The sequence below is a fragment of the Astatotilapia calliptera genome, chromosome 15 (genome assembly GCF_900246225.1).
Source record: "Astatotilapia calliptera chromosome 15, fAstCal1.2, whole genome shotgun sequence".
In the NCBI taxonomy this organism is placed as follows: domain Eukaryota; kingdom Metazoa; phylum Chordata; class Actinopteri; order Cichliformes; family Cichlidae; genus Astatotilapia; species Astatotilapia calliptera.
The window spans coordinates 25,979,087-25,992,419 of record NC_039316.1 but is presented as its reverse complement, the minus strand read 5'-3'; the positions used below and the strand labels follow the sequence as shown (position 1 = coordinate 25,992,419).

The following is a 13,333-nucleotide window of genomic DNA, read 5'->3' as shown; positions in this document are numbered from 1 at the left end:
GCAATATATCAGATTTGAGTTTGGTACTTGGATGCAGAAGAGTACCATTGTTAAGGAAGGCTTGGTTTCCTTGTTCTAACTGAAACTGAACCTCATAACTAAACTGAGGTATTTGGAATTTCAAGGGCCATGGTTGTGATCTCAGTGAAGAATCTGACGAGGTAGATTCAGCAGAAGAAAGAATGTCTGTATCAGCTAGAGAACATGGGGTGGAACAGTCATCTCTTTCCTGGGGTGTGGCATTGAGGGAGACTACATCCGACTCAACTGGCAAGTAAACAACTTTAACTGTGGACTTGTCTTTGATTTCTGAAGGCAGTGTAAAGTTCACAAACTCGTTGTCAAATTCAATGTCTCTGTACTGAAGCCTGAAGTTTCCAGTCAAACCAAATTGCCTTCTAATTTCTTCCTTAAGGTACTCTAGTGAACTGGGTATCCCATTGGGAAGAGATAATTTTGATGCGTTGTCCTCTCCAAGAATGATTCTTAAAGTTGCAGCCATCTTGTTTTCATTCTGGAAAACAAAAAAAACCAAACAACTTTTCTTTTCATTTTGGTGGAATTTATTTGCAACTAAATTACCCGTTAATGTTTCTTAATGAAAACCAATCTAAAATTAAATTTTTAAGCCTAGTTTATATTTCTTCGTCAGTGTGGGCACAGAGACGTGCCGTGTCATTTTGCGCAAGCCAAGCACCCTGTAGCAGACTCGCAAGGACGGACAGAGACATGCCCAAGTTTTTAGATAAATATCAAACTCCATGGACAGCGCAAGCCTGTGATTGGTCAGCTAACTACTTCAATTCAGGAAAGTCACTCTTCCGGTTTTCTCATCTCACAAAAACAGCGATTTAAGAGGTAAAGAGAGAGTAGAAAGCAGAGTTCTACCATGGAGCAGATTGAAGAACATCTAGCTGATGAAGTCTGACGATACAAGCTTTAAACAATCGGTCCCGGAAAGATTAAAAGACAGCGAGTCACATGAGTTGTGCCAGTCTCAAGAAGCAATGCACCACCTTGCTGCCCTGGCAAATTGCTTTGAAACAGTCACAAAGCAGTGGAGAAGTTTGAAAGGATCAAAGCTCCATCAGTGTGCCTGAGTGTATGTATTGGTCTCCTGGTGGAGAAGTATAAACTAGGCTTTGTGTTACTGTAAATGTGTCAAAGATCTGAAGTCACCAGTAAGAAAAAATATAAAATAAAACTTACCAGCAACAGGTACAAATCTTTTTAAGGTTACCATTCGTAGGGATCCAACTTTGTATTCAGCCAATGGATAGTGGTCAGCAAGTTCCTTCTGATCAACTGCTGCGAACTCTCTTGTTGGATGCAACTCAAAGGCTCGATAATTGTTCTCTATAATCACTGCAAAAACCCACCTCCTTAATACTAGAAAAATACACTTATTTTTGGTGAAGATTTGCTTAAAACAAGTGAAATGTTGGTTGGCAAGATGGCGTCGTAGCGCAAACACCCGTCTCGCTGTGCTCCGGTGAGGTCCCCCGATTATCCGTCTAAAATACGTGTTCACCTGGTGAAACGTTACAAATGTGCGTGGGAGTAACTCTATAATGAGTCTGGACGACTATTTTTCTAAAATGCCTAACGTCAGGTCTAAGAAAAAGACAGCTCCGGTTGTGCAAGCTAGCGACATTGTGGGTCCTATGGCGGCTGAGCCTGAAGAAGCTAACGCCAGCGACACAGAAATCTCCGCTGACGCTGAGGAAACTGGGAGTGATATCGACCCGAATATCCTTGCGGCTCTGAGTAAGATAACTGACAGCATTACAACTTTATTGGATGTTAAAGTTGATACTGTGCTGGCCGCAATCCGTGAACAGACATCTCGGATCCAGGCTCTGGCGACACGGGTGGGAGACGCCGAGATACGGATTTCAGGCGTGGAAGACACGGCAGGTGTATTGCAGGCGAAAGTGGCTCGACTCGAAAAACAAGTAACTGACATGGCAGACCACATGGACGATTTAGAGAACCGCAGCCGCAGATGTAACCTTCGCCTGGTCGGGCTTCCCGAGGGCACGGAGGGAAATGATGTTGTCGCCTTCATGGAGTCATGGCTCCCCTCCTATCTCGAGCTCACAACTAAAAATGGGAAGATCAAACTAGACCGCGCTCACCGCTCTCTAGCACCAAGGCCGGGCCCCAGCCAGCGCGCCAGACCCATCATTATGAAGCTTCACAACTTTGCTGATAAACAACGTGTGATGGCCGCAGCTCGGCGCCTGGCTACGCAGCCGAACCAACCAACAAGTCGGATCAAAGTCTCCTTCTTTAATGATTATTCAGCGGCGGTAGCCAAGAAACGCAAGGCTTTCGACGAGGTGAAAAGCTGCCTGAGGAAGAAGAATGTGGATTATGTGCTTCTCTACCCCGCCACACTGAGGCTGTTTGCCAACGGCAAGGAGAAGAGATTTAACACACCGGAGGCAGCTGCGTCCTACGCGGACTCGCTGCCCTGAATCCCCGTAACCACCGGAGTACTCCTTTTCTTCACACTATGCCTTAATTAACCGGTGTGAGTACTTGCCGAATCTAGGCGTATATGACTCTTTTTTTTCGTCCTCGCTGCTTATAAGCGACCAGGTGAAATCTTCCACCCCATCGGGCACCGGACGGACTGTGTTTTCGTCTATGGGTAGGCGTGAGTTACGCGTGTGCAATGCCCTTCGGCTTTCCCGACGGGCAGGAGGAGATTGGTTTTTCTCTACATGTTTAGTAGGGCTGTTGCCAAATCACTGTTCTTTGAATGTTCCGTCACACAGCTCTTTCATGCCTTTTTTATTTTTATTTTATTTATTTATTTTTTCAACCAGGGTGTGGTGAACCCTTTGGCTCAATATGCTTTGTGTGATACATGAATAAGTCTAATAATGAGTAGGCTGCGAATATGCACCTGGAATGTACGAGGGGTTCACAGCCCTATTAAGAGGAGGAAGATATTTACTTGTCTAAGAAAGGACGGTGTAGATGTTGCTATGTTACAAGAGACACATCTTGATAATAATGAACACTTGAAGTTGCAACAAGGATTATATGGACAAGTGTTTTTTTCATCCTTCACTACAAGAAGTAGAGGAGTGGCAGTGTTGATTAGGAAAAATGTACCTTTTGTAGTAACTGATTGCGTTAAGGATCTGAAGGGCCGCTACGTGATAGTCAAAGGGATTTTGCAAGGCCAAAATATCTTATTACTGAATGTTTATTTTCCACCTGCCCACCCAACTACCTTTCTTACCAAAATGTTTCTGGAATTAGCCCCATTTCTTCCTAACTCTACCGTTATTATTGGTGGTGATTTCAACTTAATGTTAAATCCGCTTATGGACAGATTTCCACACAGCATTGCAACTTCTTCTCCTCAGGCCAAAGCGCTTCATGCTCTATGCGACGAGTTTGGACTTGTGGATGCTTGGAGATATACTCACCCCTCCGATAAGCAATACACATTTTTTTCGGCTCCGCATAGGTCCCAAACTAGAATTGATTACTTTTTTCTCCCGAAAACTGACTTAGGTTCAGTAGTATCGTGCGACATAACAAGTATAATCATCTCAGATCACGCTAGGGTAATCATGGATCTCGATCTTAAAGCTGCGCTTCATAGGTCCCGCCACTGGAGGCTTAATACCATTATTCTTAAGGATGAGGAATTTACCTCTCACTTCTCTGCAGAATTTAAAGCGTTTTTGGATATCAACACCCCCTCAGCTACTACTGCCTCTGTTTTGTGGGAAACATGCAAAGCTTATGCGAGGGGCCTAATTATTTCGTATTCTGCGACAAAGAAGCGACAACGGATGGAGGAACAAAAATCTTTAGAGAGCGAATTGATGGATAAGGAGAAAACATATATTGCCTCCCCATCACCACCATTATGGCAAGAAATAACCGCACTCAGGTCAGCGCTGAATTGCCTTCTTACCAGAGATGCAGAGAAGAAACTTAAATACACCAGACAGAGGTTCTACGAGCATGGAGATAAGGCCGGTAAATGTCTGGCGTACTATGTTAAGAAGCGCGCAGAATCGAATACCATTGCAGCGATATCTGATGAAGGTGGCCACAAGATATATGAAAACAAACTGATAAATGACTGTGTTAAGAAGTTCTACGAAGCCTTGTACTCTTCTCAACAAGTCCCGGAGGGGGTGCAGCTGATGCATAATTTCTTCACCCAATTCGACTTACCAAATTTGTCAGAGGAACAGAAGACTGCCCTTAACAGCCCTATAACTAAGACCGAAGTCTTTAAGGCTATTAAATCACTGCGAAGTGGAAAGTCGCCAGGGCCTGATGGCTTCTGTTGTGAATTTTATAAACAGTTTCGGGATATTATTGTGGAACCGCTTCTTGATATGGTCAACCACTCCTTCATTACGGGTGAATTCCCGCAGACACTGAAGGAAGCCAACATTTCCCTAATTCTAAAGAAAGGGAAGTGTCCTGATTTGTGCGGATCCTATAGACCTATAGCCCTCTTGAATGTAGATAGGAAACTGCTTTCTAAAATTCTGGCCACCCGCTTAGAAAATTTTTTACCTGTGCTGATAAGGGAGGACCAGACAGGCTTTATAAAGGGTCGAAACTCAGCCACCAATGTTAGACGCTTACTGAACGCTATTGTAGCTTTCAAGCAAAAATCTATTGACGGCCTGGTGCTTTCTCTCGATGCGGAGAAAGCATTTGACAGAATTGAGTGGTCTTATTTGTTGTATACTCTGGGCAAATTCGGCTTAGGGGAGAATTTTATAAAATGGGTCAAAGTTATCTACAATAATCCACAGGCAGCAGTCCTGACTAATGGACTTAGGTCTGATTACTTCAACACTCATAGGGGAGTTATGCAGGGCTGCCCCTTATCGCCCCTTCTATTCGCTCTGGCCATAGAGCCTCTTGCTGAGGCCATAAGGGCGACGCCCACAATACGTAGTTTAGAGATTGGACAGCTGTGTCATAAAATAACCTTATACGCGGACGACATCTTGATTCTTTTGACTAACCCTGTAACATCCGTACCCAGTCTCATTGAGGTGATTGACAGGTTTAGCCATTTCTCTGGCTATAGAATCAATTTGGCTAAGTCAGAGGCCATGCCTCTCGGTACTCTTTTCACACTGCCGGCTACTGTTCCTTCCTTTCCTTTTAAATGGTCTCCTAATGGATTTGTGTATTTGGGGATCTTTATTACCCCGTCTCTCGACCAATTGTACAAAGCCAACTTCACACCCTTATTTGGCAAACTCAAACAGGACCTAGAGCGGTGGGCGTCACTTCCTGTCTCCTGGCTAGGACGCATTGCCCTGATCAAAATGAATGTGCTGCCCAGGCTATTGTATCCTATCCAAATGATCCCCGTCTTGTTCTCTAAGAGAGTACTGAAGGACATAAATGGTTGGCTCACCTCTTTCATCTGGAACAAGCGCAGACCCAGACTCAAGATGGCAGTGTTGCATCTGCCAAGCTCCAGGGGCGGCTTGGATCTACCTAATATTAGATTGTATCAGCTTTCTGCCCATTTAAGATTTGTGAGCGACTGGGTTAGGGGTAAAACCTCAATCTGGTCGGATATTGAGACAGCTCTGTCACAATGCAAACTGAGCGATCTATTATTTTGTAATGATTTTAACGGAATTAAGGCCCTTTGTACAAATCCTGTAACAATCAACACCCTAAAAGCGTGGCGAATTGTCCGCCGTCTTGAGGGAAGATCGAGAATAACATCAACCTTTACCCCTATAATGAATAACCCTGCTTTCCCTCCGGGTTCTTTGGACCCCGGCTTTCAACGATGGTCTGATAAGAATATTAAGTCTCTTGGTGACCTTTTCTCGGGTGGTGAACTCATGTCGTTTGAACAGCTTACCAACAGTTACGGCTTGCCTAGACAGGATTTCTTTCGTTTTTTGCAAATACGACACTATATCACTCACAATACAACCCTTGCTGAGCACCCTGAAGTATCTGATGTTGAGAGGGTTTTGTTTGGGCAACAGCTGACGGTGTCTCTGAGTTCATTTTACCATGTGCTTAATGCTTTGACTACCACTGATGCGCAGGGGATTAGAGGTGTGTGGGAGAGGGAACTGTCGGTAACCATAGATGAAGATAAGTGGGATACCGTTTGGTCTCTCGCAAAAAGGATTTCAATTTGTACTCGGACAAGAGCAATCCAATTTAAGATTTTACACAGATTACACGTATCCCCTCACCGCAGACACCTCTTCAGCCGCTCTCTTTCCCCTGTGTGTCTTAAGTGCAAAACTGATGTAGGGACTTTAACTCACTGTTTTTGGTCCTGTTATAAGCTTCAAGAATACTGGGCTGACATTACAGGTGAACTGGGGAAAATCTTCCACGTTGATATAGAGATGGACCCTTTGTCCCTGATTCTAGGTCTTCCAAGTGACCGCCTAAAAGCGGCGGCCAACAAAAGATTGTATAACACTCTAACATTTGCAGCCAGGAAAAATATCCTCTTACAATGGATCAACGATAGGACTCCCACTGTCTGTGGCTGGCGCAAAATAGTTTTTGAACTGATTCCTCTGGAATACCTCACACACGTTATACACCACAGTGTGGGTCAGTTCTATGGGATGTGGCACCCCTTTTTGGACTATATTGGACCGGACCTTTCCGCTATCTTATTCAAAGGACTACTACACACGTGATCACCACCCGGGCGCTGTAAGACTGACTCACCACCTCTTGTATGTTATATTTTGTATTTTGTATCTTGTATTATGCCTTATTTAAGAGCTGTTGTGTACGTTTTGTGTTTGTACTGTTTTGTTGTTCTGTGTCTACTGTCGAGACACTGTCGTGTTAAAGGAAAATCTGCAATAAAAACAATGATGAAAAAATAAATAAATAAAACAAGTGAAATTATCTGCCCATGGGGTAAGTGTTTTTTTCTTAATAAGATTTCTTGAAATAAGAACAATATCTAGATTTAAATAAAGCTAAAAAATAAGTATTTTACACTCATTCCAGGGAACAAATCAGAACATTGAAACTTAAAATAAGCTTTAACCACTTATTGTAGGCCACAAATAAGATAATAAAGCTAAAAATAAGTCTTTTACACTTATTACAGGCAACAAATTAGAACAATTGAAACTTAAAATAAGCTTTAACCACTGATTGTAGGCCACAAATAAAGATAATAAAGCTAAAAATAAGTCTTTTACACTTATTACAGGCAACAAATTAGAACAATTGAAACTTAAAATAAGCTTTAACCACTGATTGTAGGCCACAAATAAAGATAATAAAGCTAAAAATAAGTCTTTTACACTTATTCCAGGCAACCAATCATGGCTTGAAACCTAAAATAAGCTTTAACCACTTGTTCTAAGTAAAATGTTGAAGAAATTAAATCTGAAAATAGGCATAAAACACTTATTCTAACAAACAAATCAAGGCAAATAATCTAAAAACTAGTACATTAAATCATTTTTAAATTTAGCTAAACACTACTTTAAGATTATATTGCTGATTAAGGACAAAACAAAACTGAAACAGAGTAAAAGTGTCCATCTTTATTTGTCCACTTTAACAATAACCTGCAGATAATAAAGATACAATTGAACAGTACAGGTCCAACATTATGAGTTTGTTTAAGTGGTTTCAACATTTCAACAGCCTTAGAGGTTTCGCCATTGCCCCATTAAAATTGACGAGTGACATAGGAAGACCACAAAGATTCAAATTTCTTCCGAATGACACCAAATACCACAAAACTTGTCTGGGTGAGTAAATGAACATTTTCCATTTTAGAAATAAGACCCAGATTGAAAAAACAAACAAAAACAAAACAGAAGTGCCCTCTCCTAATCTTATCTGAAATTTACACACTACTTTCCAATAAATGCATGCCATTCTGCCAGGGCTTTTCTGTAAGATGATGTAGTGTCATGCTCATGAATGGCATCCTGGAGAACTTCTGTCTGAATGACAGACAGCAGGGTTGCCACGCATTTGGGGTAAGTCAGATGGAGTGCATAAAAGTATGCCATCACATATATCATAGCCTCACCAATTTTTTCTTTGTCAAATGTTGTAACTGGTAAATTACCAACAGCAATGACACACTTGCAGCCATCGAACATCATTACTGGACATGACAAGCTTCGTTTCTGGAGGACAGCATCTGGATCTTCTGTAGGCTGCAAGACACAAAAGACATGACAGTCAACATCTTATGTTAATTGTATGTTTTTTTGCTGGGAATTGGTCATAACGTTGGAGATGTCATTATCTTGTTCTTTGTTGGTTACACACATTTTATAGTAGTTTTGACTTATGGTTTATCAAGCGACTTCTTATGTGACCACACTCGTGTACATTAAATACGTTATAAATTAATGAAAACAATAAATTATAGATTTAAGTCTTTCGGCTGAAACTGAAAAAGCATTTTTGAGTCATGTTTGACCGAAATATTTTGTTTGCCAAATTTTCTGTAGATCTTTATAAGCAAATTTTATAAAACTTACCTTCAGGACATGTAGAAATGCTTCAGAAGCATTCCCCATCTTTTTTGGTGGATGGGCAGGTGTGGGAAAGAGGGTTGGAAGAGCCTTCATCAGTGCAAGGTGGGCTTCAGCTGGACAAAGCAGAAACAAACCTTCATAAACATAAATTTTAAAGGATGAGAACTTTGTATTCAAATGGTAAAACTTACTTTTGTCCATGGTCATTGGTGGATTCATTGCCTTCTTTGACACACCGTAGAACTCTACCCTGGAGCAGAATTCTTCCCATCTCAGTTTTACTTGACTGATGAACTTGTTGTTGTGGGGATCCAAAATTCTGCGAAGCTCACCCAACGCCTACAATAGGTTTAAAAAAATAAGTAGACAAATAAAATCAAAATAACTTTACTACCACACCAAATATATTTGAAATTAAAGTGATTATTTATTAACTCTTCCAAAAACTTACATGATGCAATTCTTTAAAGCATGGATATGCATCCAAGATGAGGCAAGCTCTGTTCTCCTCTTTCATGGTGTCTGAGTCAATGAAGGATCTTCTGGCTTCAAACTCAAGGTCTAATAGCTGGGACACATATTCTTGGTTTGGTTTTGCCTTCTTACATATTTCTTGTAATGTTTTGTAATGTCTTGCTTGTATTTGCCGACTATCCTTGTCAGCTAAGATAGAGAGAAGTACAAGAGCATTTTGGTTTTTCATTGTTACTGAAGTAGACTTCCACAAAACATTAGTCAAAGTCAAAGTCAAGTCAAAGTCAACTTTATGGTCAATTCTGCCACATGTACAGGACATACAGAGAATAGAAACTTCGTTACTCTCAATCCCTAGATTAAATAGAAAATGAACATTTAAATATAAGAGTGATTAAAAATGCAAGTGAAATATTTTAAAGTAAAAAACAATTAAATAATATAATACAATTTTACATATAACAAGAAAGCTATACAATATACAATATAAGGGTAAATGACATTGAGTGCAAACCAGGCAGAGTAGTGCAAATGGAGATTTGGTAATGTACGGTATGAGATAGTGTAACACAAAGTCTTATGAGGTAATGGCAGTCCGATGCTCCACAAAGTGACTGGTAACTGGTGCAGGCCAGTGAGTGAGTCACAGAGTGTGTGTGTGTGAGTGTGTGTGACAGAGTTCAGTGAGACCGTGGAGGAGAGAGGGGAGAGGGGGCAGAATCGGGAGGGAGTTAAGCTTCCTGACAGCCTGATGGATGAAGCTGTCCTTCAGCCTGCTGGTCCTGGCCTGGAGACTCCGCAGTCTCCTCCCCGACGGCAGCAGCTTGAAGAAGCTTTGCATTGGGTGCGTGGGATCAGCCGCTATGCAAAGGGCTTTTTTAGTGAGACGGGTGCTGTAAATGTCCTGGAGGGAGAGGAGAGAGACACCAATGATCCTCTCTGCAGCTCTCACTATGCGTTGGAGGGTTCTATGACAGGACGCATTGCAGGCTCCAAACCACACAGTGATGCAGCTCGACAGGATGCTCTCGATGGTGCCTCTGTAGAAAGTGTGCATGATGGGGGCTGGTGCTCCTGCTCTTCTTAGTTTGCGGAGAAAGAAGAGACGCTGCTGTGATTTCTTGGCCAGTGCTGTGGTGTTGTACGTCCAGGAGAGATCCTCTGTGATGTGCACACCCAAGAACTTGGTGCTGCTCACTCTCTCCACAGACGCTCCGTCAATGGTCAGAGGAGCATGTTGGGTGTGCATTCTCCTGAAGTTCACAACAATCTCCTTTGTCTTCTCCACATTCAGAGAGAGATTGTTGTCAGCACACCACGTGGCCAGGCGTCTCACCTCGCTTCTGTAGTCGGTCTCATCCCTGTTGCTAATGAGACCCACCACCGTTGTGTCGTCCGCAAACTTGATGAAGAGGTTGGAGCTGTATGATGGAGTGCAGTCATGGGTCAGCAGAGTGAAGAGGAGGGGGCTCAGCACACATCCCTGCGGGGCCCCCGTGTTTAAAATGATGGTGCTGGATGTGTTACTGCCGACCCGTACTGTTTGAGGTCTTCCGGTGAGGAAATCCAACAGCCAGTAGCACAGTGAGGTGTTGAGCCCCAGCTGGACCAGTTTTTGAGTGAGCTGTTGGGGGATTATAGTGTTGAATGCTGAACTGAAATCTATGAACAGCATTCGAACATATGAGTCTTTTTTGTCCAGGTGTGTGAGTGCTGAGTGGAGTGCAGTGGAGATGGCATCATCGGTTGAGCGGTTGGGCCGATACGCAAACTGGAAGGGATCCAGGGAGGGGGGCAGGACAGTCTTGATGTGTTGCATGACTAGTCGTTCGAAGCACTTCATCAGGATGGGAGTAAGTGCAACAGGACGGTAGTCATTAAAGCAGGAGGGAGATGACTTTTTTGGAACCGGAATGATTGTGGTGGCTTTAAAACATGTGGGGACGACAGCCTGGATGAGTGATATGTTGAAGATGTCTGTGAAGACATCAGTGAGTTCCACTGCACAGTCTCTCAGTACACGACCAGGAATGTTGTCAGGACCCGGAGCTTTACGTGCATTGATCCTGCTGAGGGATCTCCTCACGCTGTCCGGGGACAGAGTCATCACCTGGTCACCAGGAGGGGGTGGGGTCTTCTGTGCAGTGGTGCTGTTTTGGACTTCAAAGCGAGCAAAGAAAGTGTTCAGCTTGTTCAGCAGGGGGATAGTGCTATCACAGGTCTGTGGTGGGGGCTTGTAATCTGTGATGGTCTGAATGCCCCGCCATAGGCTCCGTGAGTCTCTGCTGTCTTTGAAGTGATGAGATATTTTCCTGGAGCACTGTCTCTTAGCCTCTCTGATGCCACGGGAAAGGTTGGCCCTAGCTGTCCTCAGGCTTGCCTCGTCTCCATCTCTGAAGGCAACATTCCGAGCTTTCAGCAGCCTGTAGACCTCTCCTGTCATCCATGGTTTTTGATTGGCCCGGACAGTTATGGTTTTCGTGACTGTTACATCCTCAATACACTTGTTGATGTAGGCAGTAACAGTCTCTGCGTACTCCTGGAGGTCAGTGGTGTTGTTATAGGTGGCAGCCTGCTTAAACATGTTCCAGTCTGTGGTGTTGAAGCAGTCCTGTAAAGCCTCTGAAGACCCTTCTGGCCACACTTTTATCTGCTTACGAACCGGTTTGGTGACTTTAACGAGCGGTCTGTAGGCAGGCATTAGCATGACAGTGATATGGTCTGAGGCGCCGAGGTGGGGGAGGGGAAAAGCTTTGTAAGCTCCTCTCTGGGTGGTGTAAACAAAGTCCAGTGTGTTATTTCCCCTTGTTGGAAAGTCAATGTGTTGTTGTATTTTTGGAAACACGCACTTTAAGTCTGCATGATTGAAATCCCCAGCCAGGATGAGAAAAGCATCAGGATGGAAACTGATACAAGGAGTTAAATGCATTATATATATATATATATATATATATATATATATATATATATATATACACATATATATATATATACACACATATATATATATAACAGTGTTACACATTATTCTGCACTTCAATGACAACAGATGAACGCATGTCTTATACTTTACAAATCAAAGTGTTAATCGCTTAAACCCCTGAGTTTGACACTAAACCAGAAATCAACATGGAGTCGAATTCTTTCAAACAGCGTAGCAACTTAATTGATGCATGTTTCTAAAATACACTACACATGCATTTCATTTTTCAAACTACAGGATCGCTGGCGCTCCCAGTGGTCATTACTGATGTCAGGGAGCAGGTGCGGTAGATGTTGGGAGTAATTTTAAAACTGTCGGTCTCAGTAGGAAAGTCTAACCTTAACAGGAATCGCAAAAGATTTTGGAAAATTACACCGAAGCAGGTTCAACAATATTTGTTAAATGTCTTCATACTTCTAACACTTCTTAAGCTAAAGTGTTAAAAAATTTACCAGGCATCATTTGTTTAAAAAAAATGCAAAAGTATTCCCGAAAGTGTCAGAAGTTTATCAGTTAGCATACATTAATCAAATTTGTCATACTTAAATTGTTGTACTTACCAAATAATCCTCAGATGGCAATAGATCCTATCCAGGATACTAAGCACATGCAAGTCTCAGTTGAAAATGGCGGATGATCAAACTTCTACACTGCACATGTGCAAACTCAGAAGTACGGAGAGCCTCTTAGGACAATCCTCTTTAAATTAAAGTGCTCTTCATTTTAAATGAACTTTTTACATTGGATTTAATTTACTGCAATTTGTTGTATTGAAATATTGTGTTGTTAATTAAATTCAAAACAACATACTTGTGTTTAAAGTTAAAAACCAATTGGTGGCATTAGTTTTAACATAAAACATTTACATAATGCTACCAACATCAGTGTGTCATTTCTTAGAGTGCAGTTACCGAAATACAATCAACCTTTCTTCATTTTCCTAAGTAAACAAAAAAAAAAAAAAAAATATATATATATATATATATATATATGGAAAAAAAAAACACAACGCCCCCCCCCCCAGTCCCACACAGATCAACACAACCATCAAACATAGAGGAATATAACAGTAACAAAAGTAGATTTAAACAGGCAATACCTCTAGACTAGCAAAATAAGAGATAAAGGGTTGCCACTTGTGAAAAAATTTGGCTGTGCAACCTCTCAACGTATATTTAATTTTTTCAAGTTTTAAAAAAAACATGACATCTTTAAGCCACCGGGAAACAGTAGGATACTTAACAGGCTTCCAATGCAACAATGTTAGACGTCTCGCTAATAGGGATGTGAAGGCTATAATATCCTTTTGTGTGGAATCAAGTGTAAGTGAGCGAACAGGAATCCCAAATACAGCAATCAG

At 42.0% G+C, this 13,333-nt stretch overlaps 1 protein-coding gene across 1 annotated transcript; it reads right to left on the bottom strand.

The window, feature by feature from the left end:
- Positions 1-7,542: 7,542 nt before the first annotated feature.
- LOC113037654 (uncharacterized) lies at positions 7,543-12,558 on the bottom strand. Its single transcript, XM_026194952.1, has 5 exons — positions 12,534-12,558; positions 8,968-9,179; positions 8,708-8,855; positions 8,520-8,629; positions 7,543-8,189 (listed from the first exon to the last, which is right to left on the bottom strand). The coding sequence occupies exons 2-5, from the start codon at positions 9,031-9,033 to the stop codon at positions 7,878-7,880; spliced, it is 636 nt and encodes a 211-aa protein (XP_026050737.1). The 5' UTR covers positions 9,034-9,179; positions 12,534-12,558; the 3' UTR covers positions 7,543-7,877.
- Between the last annotated feature and the right edge of the window lie 775 nt (positions 12,559-13,333).

Excerpts from the sequence above, each read along its gene's own strand:
- LOC113037654 (XM_026194952.1), bottom strand. The coding sequence starts at position 9,033 with ATGAAAGAGGAGAACAGAGCTTGCCTCATCTTGGATGCATATCCATGC. Across the intron at positions 8,856-8,967 it reads GCTTTAAAGAATTGCATCAT|GCGTTGGGTGAGCTTCGCAG; the intron begins GTAAGTTTTTGG and ends AACCTATTGTAG. Across the intron at positions 8,630-8,707 it reads ACCAATGACCATGGACAAAA|CTGAAGCCCACCTTGCACTG; the intron begins GTAAGTTTTACC and ends TGCTTTGTCCAG.